This window comes from Musca autumnalis, unplaced genomic scaffold, assembly GCF_047663935.1.
Source record: "Musca autumnalis isolate F117 unplaced genomic scaffold, ASM4766393v1 scaffold_5, whole genome shotgun sequence".
NCBI lineage: Eukaryota > Metazoa > Arthropoda > Insecta > Diptera > Muscidae > Musca > Musca autumnalis.
The window spans coordinates 189305470-189325885 of NW_027412088.1; the positions used below are offsets into that span (position 1 = coordinate 189305470).

The 20416-nt window shown below is 37.0% G+C and overlaps 1 protein-coding gene across 11 annotated transcripts in view; it reads left to right on the forward strand.

Annotated features, from left to right (window-relative positions):
- Positions 1 to 10195, forward strand: part of Asx (transcriptional regulator additional sex combs) — a 42182-nt gene extending 31987 nt beyond the window's left edge. For 10 of the 11 annotated variants that reach the window (XM_073990111.1, XM_073990104.1, XM_073990112.1 and 7 more), the window contains 5 exons: positions 5331 to 6181; positions 6246 to 7976; positions 8051 to 8431; positions 8522 to 8702; positions 9709 to 10195. In XM_073990111.1, coding sequence (XP_073846212.1) covers positions 5331 to 6181; positions 6246 to 7976; positions 8051 to 8431; positions 8522 to 8702; positions 9709 to 10109 — 3545 coding nt within the window. In that variant the 3' untranslated portion in view covers positions 10110 to 10195. The remainder of the gene's footprint in view (positions 1 to 5330; positions 6182 to 6245; positions 7977 to 8050; positions 8432 to 8521; positions 8703 to 9708) is intronic. The other variant, XM_073990115.1, reaches the window with a different exon arrangement.
- The last annotated feature ends 10221 nt before the right edge of the window (positions 10196 to 20416 follow it).

Below are 20416 nucleotides of genomic sequence, written 5' to 3' on the forward strand. Positions count from 1 at the left end.
TCGCTTTGATTTTTGTTTTAGCAGCTTGTATTCACTGCCCCCTATACGACGGCACAAGTTTCACCAGGGGCAAGTCCATACTTCCCAAGAAATAGCCCCTATGACACCGTGAGTATTGGTTTGAGAGCAAGATAACTCTACCGATTCGGTCCAAAATTTGACCTACCAAATAATTTGTCCAAACTTAGTTTAAGTTCGGTGATAGGCCATATCGGTTCACTCCTTCAGGTACCTCTCCCACAAAGTTTCAAAAATATTCGGAAAATTGTTCGCACGATAACTCTTGAAGGGAAGGACGATTTGGTCCATACTTTACGCATCCTAATATATCTATCAGATATAGATCAGGTTTAAATATGGACTATATTCGTCCATTCCTTCGGGTACCTCCCACACAAAATTTTGGATAAGTTCACTTTAAGACCTGCTCTGGACTAACTTTGATTTGCAACTTGCAATCGCTGACTCAATTACAACGGTAAAAGATTTTTCAGTGGCAAGCCCATACTTCTTGGGAGAACAGCCCGAAAGTTGTAAAAACCATATGCAGTAGTTGGAGAGCATAATAAATCTCGAAGTGATAGACCCATTTGGTCCAAAATTTTGCCTTCGTCATATTTTGTCCAAACTTAGTTTAACTTCTCAAAATGGCCCATATCGGTCCTCTCCTTAGGATACCTCCAAGTGTCCAAGTGCAGCTTAGGGTTTGTTTGAAGATCCTTTGAAAATTTATACCGATGATGTTCTTTGTGGTCCTGTTTACAGCCATATTATGTTTTTCCTGGACAAGTCTATGATTCCTGACATACTGGTCCTCCGCAAAACTTTTGTACTTTAATCCTAATTCACATTTTTGTCGGCAAGTTCAAATGTCCAAAAAGTGCCACAAAATTCTGAAAAGACCCTAAATACATTCCATCTGTCCGATCTCACAAAGGCTGAGGGTATATCTCTGTCGGCAAAGCCGACTAATACTTTTTTACTTTTTTTTTAAGGGAACTATTTGGATCCATTTTTGGTCCACGGGGTATTTAAAGGATCCGCAGCATACAAAGGAAAGAAGAGCGAACATCACTTAGCGATTCCTCTCTGATATATACCACTTTTCTAACTCCAAAATAGAATCCAAGGGACATGTTGAATCAGCTCTGTCAAAGGCTGCTCTCAGACAGCTTTGATTCAACAAGCCACAAAAACTCAATATCCATTTGCCACCCTCGAAGGCGCGTTCTGTCTCATGGGAATGTTTTCTATAGCAGAACTATTTTTCTACCCATTGAGGACCTTTAGATGGCATCTTCTATCTATGGAACGCCTTAGGAAGAGATCTTTAATCTGTGGAATTATTTTGCTATAGATCATCTATTTATTGATGATATTTGAAAGATGTCTTCTACATTTACAACAGCCTTTGAAGAGGTCTTCTGTCTTTAGAAGACCTTTGAAGGGGTCTTCTGTCTTTAGAAGACCTTTGACGCGATTTTCTGTCTTTAGAAGACCTTTGAAAGAGGCATTAATCTATAGAAGACCTTAGGAAGGGGTCCTCTGCATATGAAGAGAAGACCATTGGAAGATTTCTTCTATCAACAGAACACCCCCCGTGGAAGAGATCTTCAATCTGTAGAATTCTTTTGAAAGGGGTCTTTTATTTATTCGTTACCTTTGAAATATATCTTCTCCCTTAGAAAATCTCTTCTATCTTTGGAAGACTTATAAAAGAGGAATTTTTGTATATAATACCCTGGGAGAGTGCTTCTATGTATAGAAGACCTTCAAAAAGGTCTGTAGAAGACCTTAGAAACATGTCTCACATCTTCAGAAGACATTTGAGAAAGGTCTCACATCTGTGAATGGTCATTGAAAGAATTTTCACATCTTTAAAATGCCTTTGAAAGGGAAATTCATCTATGATAGATTTTTGGAAAATGCCCTCTCTGTCTATAGAAATCCATTGGAAAAGGTCGTACCACTTTGGAAAAGATCGATCACCTATAGAAGAAATTGGACAGATATCTTACATCTTTAGATGGCGTTTAAAGGGTTCTCACATATTTAGAAGTCCTTTGAAAGAGTTATTCATCCATGGAATGGTTTTGGAAAACCATTGGGAAATGTCTTACTTCTTTGAAAAAGATCGATCATCTATAGAAGACCTTTGACAGAGGTCTCACGCCTTTAGATGGCCTTTTAAGGGTCCTCTAGTCATTAGAAAACCTTTGAAAAAAGCTATTCATCTATGGAAGATCGTTGGAAGAGGTACTCTATCTATAGAAGATTGTAAAAAAAGATCTTCCATCTATAGATGTAGATTGTAGATCACCCATAGAAAGCCTTTGACAGATATCTTATATCTTTAGATGGCCTTTAAAGCGATCTCACATATTTAGAAGTCCTTTGAAAGAGTTATTTATCCTTGGAAGACCTTTGGAAAACCATTGGGAAATGTCTTACTTCTTTGAAAAAGATCGATCATCTATAGAAGACCTTTGACAGAGGTCTCACGTCTTTAGATGGCCTTTTAAGGCTTCTCTAGTCATTAGAAAACCTTTGAAAAAGCTATTCATCTATGGAAGATCTTTGGATGAGGTACTCTATCTATAGAAGAGGATTAAAAAAGATCCTTCATCTATAGATGTAGATTGTAGATCACCCATAGAAAGCCTTTGACAGATATCTTACATCTTTAGATGGCCTTTAAAGGGATCTCACATATTTACAGATCCTTTGAAAGAGTTATTTATCCATGGAAAGCCTTTGGAAAACCATTGGGAAATGTCTTACTTCCTTGGATAAGATCGATCATCTATAGAAGACCTTTGACAGAGGTCTCACGTCTTCAGATGGCCTTTTAAGGGTCCCCTAGTCATTAGAAAGCCTTTGAAAAAGCTATTCATCTGTGGAAGATCTTTGAAAGAGGTACTCTATCTATAGAAGAGGATTAAAAAAGATCCTTCATCTATAGAGGACATTTGAAAGAGCTCTCACATCTTTCGAAAACCTTTTATATTCTATTTGCAGATTCGAAAGATGTCCCTTCTAAGTTATTCAACACACTGAATACATTTTGCAAAGAAAGATTGATGTAGGCCTTTAGAAAACCTTTGATGTTCTTTTTATTGTTTTGTAGATCACCTAGAGAAGACCTTTGACAGATATCTTACATCTTTAGATGGCCCTTAAAGGGTTCTCACATATTTACAGGTCCTTTGGAAGAGTTATTTATAAATGGAAGGCCTTTGGAAAACCATTGGAAATGTCTTACTTCTTTGACAAAGATCGATCATCTATAGAAGACCTTTGACAGAGGTCTCACATCTTTAGATTTCCTTTTAAGGGTCCTCTAGTCATTAGAAAACCTTTGAAAAAGCTATTCATCTATGGAAGATCTTTGGATGAGGTACTCTATCTATAGAAGAGGATTAAAAAAGATCTTCCATCTATAGAGAACATTTGAAAGAGCTCTCACAGCTTTCGAAAACCTTTTCTATTTGCAGATTCGGAAGATGTCCCGTCCTAAGTTATTCAACACACTGAATACATTTTGCAAGGAAAGATTGATGTAGGCCTTTAGAAAACCTTTGATGTTGTTTTTATTGTAGATTCGCAAGATCTCTTTTATCTGTAGAACATGTTTGGAGAGGTCCTCAACAGTTTGAAAGGCCTTTAAAACATTTTCAATCTATAGAAGTCCATTGGAAAAGGTCTATCATTATAGAAGACATTTGAATAGTGAAAGAGATAATCTTAAAGAACTTCTACAGATAGAAGTGCCCACTCATAGGTATTCCACATTGAATACATTTTCTATAGGTAGACTTTCCCAATACAAAAGTTCACCGGAGATGACTTTCCCAATACAAAAGTTCACCGGCATGACTTTCCCAATACAAAAGTTCACCGGGCATGACTTTCCCAATACAAAAGTTCACCGGAGATGACTTTCCCAATACAAAAGTTCACCGGGCATGACTTTCCCAATACAAAAGTTCACCGGGCATGACTTTCTCAATACAAAAGTTCACCGGAGATGACTTTCCCAATACAAAAGTTCACCGGGCATGACTTTCCCAATACAAAAGTTCATGACTTTCCCAATACAAAAGTTCACCGGGCATGACTTTCCCAATACAAAAGTTCACCGGGCATGACTTTCCCAATACAAAAGTACACCGGGCATGACTTTCCCAATACAAAAGTTCACCGGGCATGACTTTCCCAATACAAAAGTTCACCGGGCATGACTTTCTCAATACAAAAGTTCACCGGAGATGACTTTTCCAATACAAAAGTTCACCGGGCATGACTTTCCCAATACAAAAGTTCACCGGGCTTGACTTTCCCAATACAAAAGTTCACCGGGCATGACTTTCCCAGTACAAAAGTTCACCGGGCATGACTTTCCCAATACAAAAGTTCACCGGAAATGCAAAAGTTCACCGGAGATGACTTTCCCAATACAAAGTTCACCGAGGATGACTTTCCCAATACAAAAGTTCACCGGGCATGACTTTCCCAATACAAAAGTTCACCGGGCATGACTTTCCCAATACAAAAGTTCACCGGGCATGACTTTCCCCATACAAAAGTTCACCGGGCATGACTTTCCCAATACAAAAGTTCACCGGGCATGACTTTCCCAATACAAAAGTTCACCGGGCATGACTTTCCCAATACAAAAGTTCACCGGGCATGACTTTCCCAATACAAAAGTTCACCGGGCATGACTTTCCCAATACAAAAGTTCACCGGCGTAGTTATGAGAACTTCCATCTTTTAAAAATTTTAAAATGAATGATAAAAACCTTTCCGATTTCCATTTCTTTCTGACAAAAAATCAGACGTACGACGGCCTTTATGTGCCCTGACGTTTCCTTTCTGAGCTTCTGTCCTTGATGTGTTGTTGTTTGGGATTTTACTATAAATTTTACTATGCATTTCTTAGCTTTACCATAACTTGCAAACTATCAACTTGTCTTATGGCTGTATTTGCGACCACAGCGCTACGTGGTTAATTGTAAAAAATGCGAACGAACTGACCCCAGTTTCAAAAAGGATGTTCGGGAAAAAATTGGAATTAATATAAAAAAATACATATGTATATTAATATTTATTGTTTTAATTATTTTTATAATAATTTAATTTTTTTTATGCACGATTTATTTATAATTTTTCCCAATTTATCACAGTAAGTTTTGTTATCATTTAAAACAAATTCATTTTTTTAATGGGTATGGCTGTAATACATTCCTCCTAATACCTTTCCCTTCTTCCTTAAATCCCAAATAACATTAACATTTTATACGTTTTCTTTTCCCCCCTAAAAACTTTAGTGATTGTGCCCGATGAAACTAATGATGAAAGTAATCTCATGACATCAACAACATCATCAGTTGTTTCAACCACAACAACATCATCATCACTATCGGCAGATTCTTTGCCCTTAACCTCAACAACATCGACATCAGCAGCTGCAGTATCAACATCATCATCATCATCCTCGTTTACAACGCCTTCACCTTCGAATTCGTTAAATAACAATAAAACAATTGTGACTTCTGTGGTATCCTTGCCTCCAGTACAAACATCCACACCACAAGCAACCGCTTCTATGGCACATCAGCCCACAATAAGTGATGTTTTCCATCATTTGAATCATGATTGGAATTTTGGTGGTCTCAAATTGGGCATAAATACCTCAACCATGCCCTCAACCGCCCATCATACCACAACAACCGATGATCATCAACAGCCACAATCCAGTAACTATTGTAATGTTCTACAACAAACTGCAACCACGGCGGCGGCACCATTAATAATATCTCCCGGATCGAATACAGCTAATAATGAAATTGTGATTCAGGATGGTCATCATCACAGTATTCAGGTGGAGGCTAACAATCAAGAATCTATACATAATGTCATCGAAGAGGAGCATACAATAGAAGAGGTGGCCGATGATGATGAAGATGTGGAGGACATGGAAGCCAACAATGCTGTTAGAGACATTGTTGATGAGCTACAGCAACAACACCAACAGCTATTGCAGCTGCAGCAGTTAAAGCAATTGCAGTCGGTTGAATTGGAAGAGGCCTTTCAAGGAGGACATCACCAGCACCAACAGCAGCAACATCATCATCAGCAACAGCAGGAGCTGTCGCAAATTAATGATTATGTTGGAGAGGTATGGATAATTTACTTTTGAATATTTCCTTGAATTCCACTCAAAACTTTATTTACTTTTCCAGCTAACTTCATCTAATGAAATGATGGCAACCGCCGATGTTCCTATGTCCATCACGGAAATGGAAGTGACCAGCACTGTTATAACAAACACCAATTCCAATGATAGCATGAATGATATTAGTATGTGTAGCAGCACCAGTAGTAGTGGCAGTCTCAGTACTCCAAACATTAACCCAACAACATTGGCTCAATTGCAACAGCAGCAGCAGCAACAGCAACAGCATCAGCAACCCCTACAAAATCAACAGCAACAACATCATGTTACACCACAACAAATTCCCAGTCCTCAAGCAACTATACACAATACTCCACCCCAAAGACAAATATTGTTGGATTCAAATGGTCACATTATTGGCAACTTTTTGGTACAACCATCACCACCAGCGCCGACGCAGCAGCAGCAACAACAGCATCATCAACATCATGCCCAGACCACAGCACATATTCAGCAGCAACAACAGCAATTGTTACAGCAGGCTGCTCAAAGATTTTCATTTCAAGCAGCAGCGGCGGCGGCTGCTGCTGCACAACAGCAACAAAATTCTGCAGCAGCGGCAGCAGCCGTACTTGCTGCCCAGCCAGGAAATTCCGTAACCTTTGCGGCCAGACAACAACACCAACAGCGGCAACAGTTGGCCCAAAAAATTCTCCCTGTATTACACAACAGCAATGGTCAGCATTTTCTGGCAGCGGCTGCTGCTGCTGCCGCCGGTGTTGTCCAACAACAGCAACAGACACACCTAGATGCTGCTACAGCACATCATCAACAAATTCAACAGTTTTCCTTACAACAAACACCAGCCCAACACCAACAACAGCAGACCACCCACTTGACCCAAAATGTCACAGGGGCACAAAGGCAATATTTAAATAACTCCTCACCCACCCAACATCAGCAGCAGCAGCAGCAACAGCCCACGGCAAATAATGCCAATCTAACGCATTCTAATAATTTATTAACCCCACATCAACAACAGCAGCTACAGCTGCAACAGCAATTGCAACAACTACAACAAAATCATCTAAATTCGTTTCAAAACCAACAAACGGCAGCCCATGCAGGACAATCATCCTCGTCGCCCTCAACACATCCAAACAGCAACACCACCACATTAACTCCCAAGTTCATTTCAAAGCCGCTAAGTATTATATCTATGTCCCCGCGTAATGCAACAATTCCCGCAAGTATTGCCACAGCGTCTGCAGTTGGCGCCGCCACCGGTTCGACCACAGTTGCCATTCCGTCCACTGCCTCCTCCAATGCACTGTACAATAGCAACACCAACAATATAAATGTAAATGTTCTCAAAACATTTTCGCCATCTGGAGTGCCTACAACCATTGCTCAACAAAGGCCAGCAGCCAAGGCTGCGAATACAGGCAAGGGAAGAAAGTCCACGGCCAATAAACTGCCACCTGGGGCGGTAAATATTGAGCGTAGCTATCAGATATGTCAGGCGGTTATACAAAATAGCCCAAATCGTGAAAACCTAAAAGCCCAGCTAAGGCCACCGGCAGCTCTGTTGAGTCAACAGCAACAACAACAGCAACAGCAAACTTCGAATGCCAGCAGTAGCGTAACAAAGACAACGACAGCAACTGTGGTGACTCCAGTCACGGCAAATGTTAAGACCCAAGAAGATCTAATTATAAATACGCTAACGGCAAATAGCAGCTCGGCTACAGCATTGCCCACAAATGTTATGGGTGTTGGAAGACCAGGTGTTTATAAGGTAAGGACACAAAGAAGCTGCAGATAATGAAGCGAAGTTTATATTTATGTGTCTGTTTTTTTTTTAATTACCAGGTTATTGGACCACGCATGGGTTTCCCAAGGAAAAAATATGTACAACGAAAATCATCACCAACCTTAATACGTCACATTTTTGCCAATCAGGGTTCAGCAGCGGCCGTACTACAAAATGCCAATTTAACGGCAGTTGCAACCCCAGTTAGTGGTGTAGCCCAAAAAGTGACAATAATGCAACAATCTCCCATAGCCGGTGGTGGTGGCCAGCAACAACAACAGCATCATCTTGGCTCCCAGCACATAACACATGTACAGGCAACCCATGATATTCATCACAATGGCAATGGACAGTATGTGCTATTACATCGTGCCAATGTTGGTGCGGCGGACAATCAAGCTCCACGTGCTTCCAGTGCTCCACCAGTTCCTCAAAATCAGGTTGGCTGTAATTTTTATTATTATTATTATTTTTTTTTTTTTTATAACCTCAAACTTAATTGTGGTTTATTCTTTTTCTTACTTTTTTAGAATCAACTTCATGGCTTGAATGGTATATCTGGACGCGGGCGTCCTGCTTCAGTAGATGTAGATTTGTTAAATTCACTGCAAGATATGCATAATACCACTGTGTGCACAACAACAGCAACACCAAATGCTGCTGCCGCCGCCGCTGGCAATACACAAATTGTGCGGCGAAACATTGCTACCGGTAAGTTTTAACAGTTGACCATTCATCTTTAGTAGTTTTTAGTGGAAATTTCCTAGTCCCCCTCACAAAAATGTAAAACTGGAAAATATAAAGAAAACAGCTGATCATGTAATGTAAAGAGGAGGCCAATTTCACTTGACAAATTATTACTCTCTTACTCTCATTGCCGTGTAATTTTTTTGTTGCAAACGAGGGAGATTATCTCTCTAATTCGTGTAATGAGAAAATAAATAGAGGAAAACAGCTGATCAGTTAATGTTATTAGTTGTGTCTTTTTACTTTTTCAGTAATAATTATTCAGTAACTTCTTTTCAGAGAGTAAGAGAGATTTTGCTCTTTGAAACGAAAATAGAGAAAAAAGTAAAAAGACAGCATTTAGTAAACTTTAGCAAGATAACAGTTGATAACCAAAACAAAAACATTGGCGCCAATGCATGAACGAAAAAATAACTCCAAAGCAAAGAAAAAGTTCTTCAATTTTAAGCAAAATAAATAAAAAATAATGAATATATTAATAAAATAATCAATAAATAATCCTGAATCGTAATATTTATAGTATATTTCCACAAAAATAAGATAAACATTGAGCAGCTGACCGTTAGCAGATGATTAAAAAACAGCTGATCGAACTTGCGAAATGTTGCTGGGAAAAATTCTTTCAGCAACTTTTAGCAATTTCTCAGCAAACAACTGTCAAAATTGTTCTCTCACTTCGCTCTCTTTTACTGAACTTTTGTGTAAAAAGACAGCATTTAGTAACATTTCGTAATAATTATTACAAATTATCACGTAAAAAGACACACCTATTTAAGCGGACTTTTAACTTTGTTATAAACATTGAGCTATAACTTAAAACATGAAATTTAACGAATTAATGACATAAATAAGAAATAAGCGAATCAATAAGGAATATAATATAATAATAAAATTCGCTAGGAAGCTTCCTATGCATTATTTTTTTTTTTTTAAATAATGAGATATAATAATTATTGCTTTATTTTTGTAGGTAATCTCTATATTGAAGGTATTGCAGATGGATCAGCAGGTCTAATGGATGGCAGTGGTGGTGGTGCTGGTAATTACATTGTAACAACAACAACAGCCTCTGCCATGCCAGGTGGTGGTGGCGCTGGCATTAATTGTGGCATACGTACAACACCAACTGCAACAAATCAACAACAACAACAAATGCAGCATTCAGCCCAACATCAACATAATATTGATAGCAGCGGATGCAGCAATAGTGGTGGTAGTAACAGCAATAGCAGTCCAAATACCACAAGTTCTGATGGAAATAATTGTGCCTGCTCCTTAAATGCAATGGTAATATGTCAATCGTGTGGTGCATTTTGCCATGACGATTGTATAAGTGCTTCAAAACTCTGTGTATCGTGTGTGATTAGATGAATTGGTAAATGTTTATGGCCACTATTGTCGTCGTCCTCATCATCGCAAGCAATATGGCAGTTATTTAGAAAACAACAACAACAATAGCAGTATTCGCTTATTTTGCATGAAATGAAACGGCAAGTATGGTTATGTTCTTTCACTAGACATGTATATCGAAACACTGTTCTACAATGTTCTTTTTGTAACCTTTTTTTCGGTTGCACAAAACAAAAATTCGAGGGGTTTTCCTTGAAATTCATTTAGGTAAAATTTGATTTTTTACGCTATCTTCTTTTAAATATTAACACCAAAAAAATATGAATACATAAATCCTGTATTTAAAGTAAATGTTCGGAAGGCATTTACGCCGCTACCTACAATGCCGGCCAGCTGCCAAGGCTTCATTTACAGGCAATAGGAGAAATGCAACTACCAATAAATATTCAGCTATCAAATATGCCGGTGGAAGTGGCATAAAATAGCAATACTCATTAAAAACTACAAAATATGTCCTAAGTGTTTAGCAATAGCATGACGTTCCTTCAGGCAAAAATTAAAGCGGTCAATATATTACCACCAGGAGTGGTAAATTTTATGTAAGTCATAGCCGAAATTTAAAAAAAAAAACACAGCTAAGGTAAATTTGGTTTTTCTTTTAGTAAAAGCAACTACTTCCCTACAAAAAAGGTCAGCTGCCTGCCAGGGCAGTAATTGTGCACACAATTGAAGGAAGCAACAGGCAACAAACAGGTCACTGGGTTGTAAACATTATTTATTGCCTTTACGCCCCAAATCGTGAGCTGTAAAATATTCCAGGCAGTTGAAAATGCGCGAATATTTATTTAGCAAATACCACCAGTAATGAATGTTTAAATTACAGGCAAGGTCCAATGGCCACCAAGCTGGCAGCTGGTGGGCAGATGAAATTTAACGTTGTTCCGGTGTGTTTTTTACGGCACAAACATTGGTTTCTCAAAAAAAAAAAAAAAATGCCAAGGCATCAAAAGCAGGCAAAGAAAAGAAATTGAAACCATCAGGGTAGCTGGGGAATTTTCGATGTTGTAAATGCCTCAAGACCGTCGCATAAAGACTTCCATCTATAAAAGACTCTATATAAGGTCTTCTATGTGTAGAAGAACCTCACATGAGGCCTTCTATGTATAGAAGAACCTCACATGAGGTCTTCCGTGTATAGAATAACCTCAGATGAGGTCTTCTATGTATAGAAGAATCTCAAATGAGGTCTTCTATGTATAGAAGAACCTCACATGAGGCCTTCTATGTATAGAAGAACGTCACATGAGGTCTTCTATGTATAGAAGAACCTCACATGAGGTCTTCTATGTATAGAAGAACCTCACATGAGGTGTTCTATGTATAGAAGAACCTCACATGAGGTGTTCTATGTATAGAAGAACCTCACATGAGGTCTTCTATGTATAGAGGAATCTCAGATGAGGTATTCTATGTATAGAAGAATCTCAGATGAGGTCTTCTATGTATAGAATAACCTCGGATAAGGTATTCTATGTATAGAAGAACCTCGGATAAGGTATTCTATGTATAGAAGAACCTCGAATAAGGTCTTCTATGTATAGAAGAATCCCAGATGAGGTCTTCTATGTATAGAAGAATTTCAGATGAGGTCTTCTATGTATAGAAGAATCTCAGATGTGGTCTTCTATGTATAGAAGAATCTCAGATGAGGTCTTCTTTGTATAGAAGAATCTCAGATGAGGTCTTCTATGTATAGAAGAACCTCACATGAGGTCTTCTATGTATAGAAGAATCTCACACGAGGTCTTCTATGTATAGAAGAACCTCACATGAGGTCTTCGTCTTCTATGTATAGAAGAACCACAGATTAGGTCTTCTATGTATAGAAGAACCTCAGATGAGGTCTTCTATGTATAGAAGAACTTCAGATGAGGCCTTCCTATGTATAGAAGAACCTCAGGTGAGGTCTTCTATATATAGAAGAACCTCAGTTGAGGTCTTCTATGTATAGAAAAACCTCAGATGAGGTCTTCTATGTATAGAAGAACCTCAGATGAGGTCTTCTATGTATAGAAGAACCTCACATGAGGTATTCTATGTGTAGAAGAACCTCAGATGAGGTCTTCTATGTATAGAAGGACCTCAGATGAGGTCTTCTATGTATAGAAGAACCTCAGATGAGGTCTTCTTTGTAGAAAACAACCTAAGATGAAATATTCTTTCTATACACCATTTTCACTTGTAATTCGAAGAATTTCAGTTGTAATTTGATTATTTCATTTGAAATTCGAAACATTTCACTTGTAATTTGAGAATTCCAATTGAATTTCGAATTATTTCATTTGTAATTTGAGAATTCCATTTGATATTCGAATTATTTCATTTGTAATTTGAATTTTTTCATTTGTAATTCGAATTATTTCATTTGTAATTCGAATTTTTCCATTTGTAATTGGAAATTTTCTATTTGTAAATCGAATTTTTTCATTTGGAATTTCAAATTAAGAAAATTCAAATTACAAATGGAACAATTCGAATTACAAATGAAATAATTCGAATTACAAATGAAAAAATTCAAATTACAAATGAAATAATTCGAATATCAAATGGAATTCTCAAATTACAAATGAAATAATTCGAATTCCAAATGAAATTTTCAAATTACAAATGAAATAATTCGAAATTCAATTGGAATTCTCAAATTACAAGTGAAATGTTTCGAATTACAACTGAAATTATTCGAATTACATGTGAAAATGGTGTAGATGAACATCAAATGATATCTTCATCTATAGAAGACTCTCAGATAAGGTCTTTTATCTATACAAGGCATCCAGAAGAGGTTTATTATCTATGGAAGACCCTCGGATGAGATCTTCAAGCTATAGAAGCCCTCAGATTAGGTCTTCTATCTACAGAGGACCCTCAAAGATCGTTTATCTATAGAAGACTTTCGGATAAGGTCTTCAATGTACAGAAGGTCCCAGAAGAGGTTTTCTATTGTTTGAAGACCCACAGATGAGTTCTTCTATAAATAGATAGAAGTCCTCTTCTAGATGCCTTCTATAGATAGACCCTCAAATGAAGTGTCCTATCTATAGAAGACTCTCAAATGAGGTCTTATATCTATAGAGGACACGCAAATGATATCTCTGTATAGAAGACCTTCAGATGAGTTTTTCTATATATAGAAGACCTTCAGATGAGATCTTCCATCTATAGAGGGATCTGAGATGAGATCTTCTATTTATTTAAGGTCGTCAGATGAGGTTTTCTATCTATAGAGGGATCTCTGAAGATCTTCAACAGGCAGAACACGTCTTCTGACGTCTACAATAAATAGAAGACCTTATCTGAGGGCCTTCTATAGATAGAATATCTCATCTGATTACCCTCTATAGCTGGAAGATCTCATCTAAGGTCCTCTAAATGTGTAGAACTCCTCATCTGAACATCCTGTACAGTTAGAAGACCTCATCTGAGGGCCTTGTATAGATAGAAGAATTCTGCTCGGGGTTTTCTGTAGAAAGAAAAGCTCTTTGGAATGAAGACCTTGTCTGAGTGTCTTCTAAAGATAGTAGGACTTATCTGCGGGTGTTCTATAGATAGAAGACCTCATCTGAGAGCCTTCCTAATCAGCATAATCAGCGTACAACTATAAATAAAAGACCTCAGGGTCTTCTATAGATATAAGAACTCATCTGAGGGTCTTCTATAGATAGAAAACCTCATTTGAGTGCCTTCTTTTTTTTATAGAAGACACTCAGATGAGGGTTCTATTTATTGAAGATCATCAGGTGAGTTCTTCTATCTGTAGAAGATTCTTCTATCTATAGTAGGCCCTCAGATGAGTTCTTCCATCTATGAAAGGCCCTCAGATGGGATTTTCTATCCATAGAAGGCCCTCAGATGATGTCTTCTATCTATAGAAGTCCCTTCTATCTGTAGAAGACCCTCAGAATAGAATAGGAAGTCCCTCAGAAAAGGCCTTTTATGTACAGAAGGCCCTCAGTTGAGGATTTTTGTCTATAGAATACACTCAGCTAAGTTTTTTTTGTTTGTAAAAGGCCCACATATGGGGTCTACTATCTATAGAAAGCCCTCAGATAAGGTCTTATATCTATATAAGCCCCCCAGATGTGGTATTTTATCTACAGAAGGCCCTCAGTTGAGGTTTTGTATCTATGGAAGGCCCTCAGATGATGTCTTCTATCTATAGAAAACCCTAAAATGAGTTTTTCTTTCTATAAAAGAACCTCAGAATAGGTATTTTATCTACTATAGAAGGCCCTCAGATGAGGCCCTCTGTCTGTGGAAGGTCCACAGAATAGGGTTTTTATATATTGAATTCCCTCAGATGAGGTCTTTCATCTGCAGAAGGCCTCCAGAAAAGGTCTTCCACTATAGAAAACTTTCAGATGGGAAATACCCCAGAACGGAATAAAAAACTTTCCAAATTCTTTTAAATTCTTGTTATCAACATTTTGAACAAGTCCATCATGGGCCATAAAGTATGTTTCGAACAGTGTTTCTTATATATTTAATATACTGAATAATTATGGAAATGTTTACTACCATTTCATTATCTTTGTGAAATTGATTCAAAAACATACCCCCCTTATTTTTGGATTTCGTCTTCAAAATTAATTAGGAATTTGAAAAATTTTTTGGTTTAATTTTTGGAAACAACTGTTCGCATTATGGAAAGAAAAAACTAACTGATGAAAAAAAAATCCAAAAATATATTACAAAAATAAAATATAAAAATGACCTAACAAAAGAAATCAACAAATAAGCAGCACATACATACTCGTACATATGTATTATTACTGTATGTATTATTACTTTCCCATATAAATCTCTAGATCGATCATATTTCAACATTTGCAATTTCACAAATATAAAAGTAACAACAACAACCACATGAAACAATTTTGATTTTCCATCTCCCATTCACTCCATCTCCTTCATCACCCCCCTCTGTTCATAATTTGTAAAAGTATTTTTTCTACTCATTTGTACCTATGCTTTAAAACAAACAAAAATCACGAAAATCTAAAATTGAAAAACAAAAGAAATAAATTGTAGTTGTCTCAAAGATTGCAAAAAAAAAAAAAAACAAAATAAATAACTTGTTGGTTAATAAAACAGCAAACAAATTTAATTATAGACATGTTAATGGTAATAAATATATTATATATATATAAATGTATGTATTTTTTTTTGTTTTCTCTTTTTTAAAAATAATTATTATTAATAATATAGACATTTTTTGTTATTATTTTTTTTTACTTTATAAATATATTTTTTTAGGGTTATAAATTATATATAAATAATTATTAGTATAATATTATATAAATAAAAAAAATTAAATAATGCCCACAAAAATTACTAAACACACAAACATTTCTCATAAACCATTTATATACACACATTACTTACATTTTGTTTCGAGCATAATTCAAAGAATGTTGAAAGAAATCTTTTGTAGAATTTTCGGAAATTTTAAAATTTAAAAGACACTTTTGTCTATTATTTTCGCCGTCCTATTATCTTGCCTTCTAGCCCAGGCCACGATTTATTTGTGAAATGGCCCACAGGGCCACCTGCAATGACCCCAAAAATCAGGAACTATCCCTAAAAATTGTATGTCTTAAGCCCCTTAGAAACTTTAAACAACTCCAAAAGTTACCGGCTCGATCGAACAAGATCTTCTAAATTTTGGAAATAATCTCTTTTTGAGTCTTCAAATTAAAATCTTTAAAATTTTAGTTCAAGAAAGAAGAATTAGAATGTTCAAGCCTAATGGGCCGATTCCGTACAGCGAGGCGAGTCATGTCGCGTCGTCTATCGTCTCTGTGACAAAATTTAAAAAATGTACTACGTACAGCGATAGAAAATAATCGTCGATAACAAGTTATTTTTATTCGTTAGTAAAAATGTACGGCGACAGCTAATTTGTTGTCGCCGGAAAATGAACATTTCGGCGACAAAATTTGACGACGTCAGGCGATATTGCCATACGGAATCGAAAAATTGCATTTGGCGACGCGACACGACTCGCCTCGCTGTACGGAATCGGCCCATAAGAAAAGATTTGAAACATTCCTCTATCTATTGAAGGCCCTGAAAAGAGATCTTTCATATACTGAAAACCCTCAGATAAGGTCTTCTATCTTTTAAAGGCCGTCGGATGCAGTTTTCTACTACAGAAGGTCCTCAGATAAGGTTTTCGATCTACAGAAGGTCCGCAAATGAGGTTGTCTATCTAAAGAAGATCCGTAGATGAGACCATTTATCTTTTGAAGGCCCTCAGATGAGGTTTTCTATCTATAGAAGGCACCCAAATAACGTCTTCGGTGTATACAAGGTCCGCAGATGAGGTTGACTATCTAAAGAAGATCCGCAGATGATATCATTTATCTATTGAAGACCCTCAGATGAGTTTTGCTATCTATAGAAGGCACCCAAATAACGTCTTCGATGTATAGAAGGCCCTCAGAAGAGGTCTTAGAACGACCCCAGATAAGGTCACATATCTATAGAAGGCCCTCATATGAGGTCTTCTATCTATATAAGGTCCTCCAAAGAGGTTTTCTATCTATAGAAGGCCCTCAGTATTGGGATTCTGTAACTCAATTTTGCTGTTACCGACAAAAATTAAATTAATTAAATCGCAAAATTATGACTAAAAACAAAAAGGTAAGTTGGCATCACTGTTTTTGTCGGTAGAGGCTAGCGACTACTTTTTATTCATCGTTAACTTACCGAAAAATTTCGATAATTATCGAAATTATAAGCATTTTAATTTGACCGACAATTATCGATAACAGCAAAAATGAGTTACAGAATCCCACTTCAGATGTGTTTGTTCTATCTATAGAATGTCCTCAGATGAGGTCTTCTATTTATAGAAGGCCCCCAGATAAGGTCATCTATGTATAGAAGGCCCTCCGATGAGGTTTTCTATCTATAGAAGGCACCCAAATAAGGTCTTCGATGTATAGAAGGTCCGCAGATGAGGTTGTCTATCTAAAGAAGATCCGCAGATGAGAACATTTATCTATTGAAGGCCCTCAGATGAGGTTTTTTATCTATAGAAGGCATCCAAATAACGTCTTCGATGTATAGAAGGTCCGCAGATGAGGTTGTCTATCGAAAGAAGACCCGCAGATGAGATCATTTATCTATTAAAGGCCCTCAAATGAGTTTTTCACTCTATAGAAGGCACCCAAATAAAGTCTTTGATATATAGAAGGCCCTCAGAAGAGGTGTTAGAACGACCCCAGATAAAGTCATATATCTATAGAAGGCCCTCATATGAGGTCTATTATCTATATAAGGTCCTCCGAAGAGGTTTTCAATCTATAGAAGGCCCTCAAAATAACGTCTTCGATGTATAGAAGGTCCGCAGATGAGGTTGTCTATCTAAAGAAGATCCGCAGATGAGATAATTTATCTATTGAAGGCCCTCACGTTAGTTTTTCTATCTATAGAAGGCATCCAAATAAGGTCTCCAATGTATGGAAGGCCCTCAGCAGAGGTCTTAGAAGGACCCCAGCTAAGGTAATTATCTACAGAAGGCCCTCATATGAGGTCTTTTATCTATATAAGGTCCTACGAAGAGGTTTTCAATCTATAGAAGGCCCTCAGATGTGTTTGTTCTATCTATAAAATGTCTTCAGATGAGGTCTTCTATTTATAGAAGGCCCCCAGATTAGGTCATCTATGTATAGAAGGCCCTCCGATGAGGTTTTCTATCTATAGAAAGCACCCAGATAAGGTCTTCGATTTATAGAAGGCTTTCTGATCAGGTGTTCTATCTATAGAAGGTCTTCCGATGAGGCCATATATCTATAGAAGTACAGTCAAAATCGCTTAAAACGTCGGTCAAGGGACCGACGGAATTCGTCGCTATAACCGATATGTCGTTATAAGCGATAGAGCTATAAAAAGCCCCAGAGATTTGGGACTTTTGGATATCGACGTTATAACCGATATGACGTTATAAACGACGAGGTTATAAGCGATTTCGACTGTACTCAGTTGAGCTATTCAAACTACACCTTTTTCAGATGTAATTCGAATTATTTTAATTGTAATTCGGGAATTCTATTTGTAATTCGTAACATTTCATTTGTAATTCGAGAATTCCATTTGTAATTCGAATTATTCCATTTGTAATTCGAATTATTCCACTTGAAATTCGAATTATTCCATTTGTAATTCGAATTATTCCATTTGTAATTCGAATGATTTCATTTGTAATTTTAAATAAAATAATTCGAATTACAAATGGAATAATTCGAATTACAAATGAAATAATTCAAATTACAAATGGAATAATTCGAATTTTACATGGAATAATTCGAATTACAAATGAAATAATTCGAATTCCAAATGGAATAATTCGAATTACAAATGAAATATTACGAATTACAAATGGAATGTTACGAATTACAAATAGAATTCTCGAATTACAAATGAAATGTTACGAATTACAACTAAAATGTTTCGAATTACATCTGAAAAAGGTGTATATGAACTCTAGAAGAAGATGCAATTTCAAGGTCCAGAAAAGTTTTGCGAAATTCCGAAGGTCCACCTAGGTAAAAATTAATAACACACCTTTAACTACAGTTAAGTGAAGGCATATTAGGGCCCTATTTATTTTTGAAAAAAATATATATATCAGGACTAGGAGCGAGGGGTTAAAAGTTTTTGTTTTTTAATTTTGAGGACACTCTATCCATAGAAAACCCTTCGAAGAAGTTTTCTTTCCATATAAGACACTTCAGAGGTGTCTTCTGTCAACAGAAGAACCTTCAGAGGTGCTTCTATCCATAGGAGAACCTTCAGAGTTTTTTTTATCCATAGAAGACCTTTCAGATGTATCTTCTATCCATAGAAGACACTTCAGAGTTGTCATCTATCCATAGAAGATCCTTCAGAGGTGTATTCTATACATGGAAGACCCTTTAGAGGTATCTGCTCCCCATAGAATATCCTTCAGAGGTATTATATTTCATTACAAGTAGCTTCGGAGGTGTATTCTATCTATGGAAGGCCCTTTAAAGGTGTTTGCTATGCATCGAAGACCCTTCAGAGGTGTCTTCTATCCATGGAAAACCCTTTAGAGGTGTCTGCTATACATACAAGACTCTTCAGAGGTGTCTTCTATCCATGGATAATTCTTTAGAGATGGCCCTTCAGAAGAGTATTTGATTTCCACATAAGATCCTACGTAGGTATTTTCTTTTTATATAAGACCCTCCCTCCATGGTTGATTTCTATCCATGCAAGACCCTTCAGAGGTGTCTTCTAGCTATGGAAAGCCCTTTAGAGGTGTCTGCTATGAATACAAGACCCTTCAGAGGTGTCTTCTATCCATGGAAAACCCTTTAGAGGTGTCTGCTATGAATACAAGACTCTTCAGAAGTGTCTTCTATCTATGGAAAACCCTTTAGAGGTGTCTTCTATCTATGGAAGGTCCTTTAGAGGTGTCTGCTATGCATCGAAGACCCTTCAGAGGTGTCTGCTATAAATACAAGACCCTTCAGAGGTGTCTTCTATGCATGGATAATTCTTTAAAGATGGCCCTTCAGAAGTATTTGATTTCCATATAAGACCCTTCGTAGATATTTTCTTTTTATATAGGACCCTCCCTCCATGGTTGATTTCTATCCATGCAAGACCCTTCAGAGGCGCTTCTATCTAAATAAGACCCTTCAGAGGTATTTTCATTCAATGTAAGACCCTTCTGCGGTGTCTGCTTCTATTTTTGTAAGACTCTTCAGAGGTTTCTTCTATATCAGAGGTGTCTTCTATCCATAGAAGAACCTTCAGAGCTGATTTCTATCCGCAAATGAGTCTTCAGAGGTATCCATGGAAAACCCTTCAGAGATGTAATCTGTCCCTTCAAATATACTTCTATTTATGAAAGACCCTTCATATGTATCTTCTATTTATATAATACCCTTTAGAAGACCTTTCAGAAGTATTTTATCCGTAGAAGAATCTTCAGATGAGTTTTCTATTCATAGAAGACCCTTCAAAGGTGTCTTTTATCCAAGAAGGCCCTTCGGTCTTTATCCATAGAAGACACAGGGGGTGCTCAGAGGTGTCGGCTATCCATAGAAGACCCTTTAGAGGTATTTTCTTTCCATATAAGGCCCTTCAGAGGTGTCTTCTATCCACAGAAGACCATTCAAAGGTATTTTCTGTTTATGTAAGACCCTTCAGAAATGTAACTATCCATAGGAGACCCTTCAGAAGTGTCTTCTATCCATAGAAGACTCATCAGAATTGTTTAATTTCTATACAAGCAT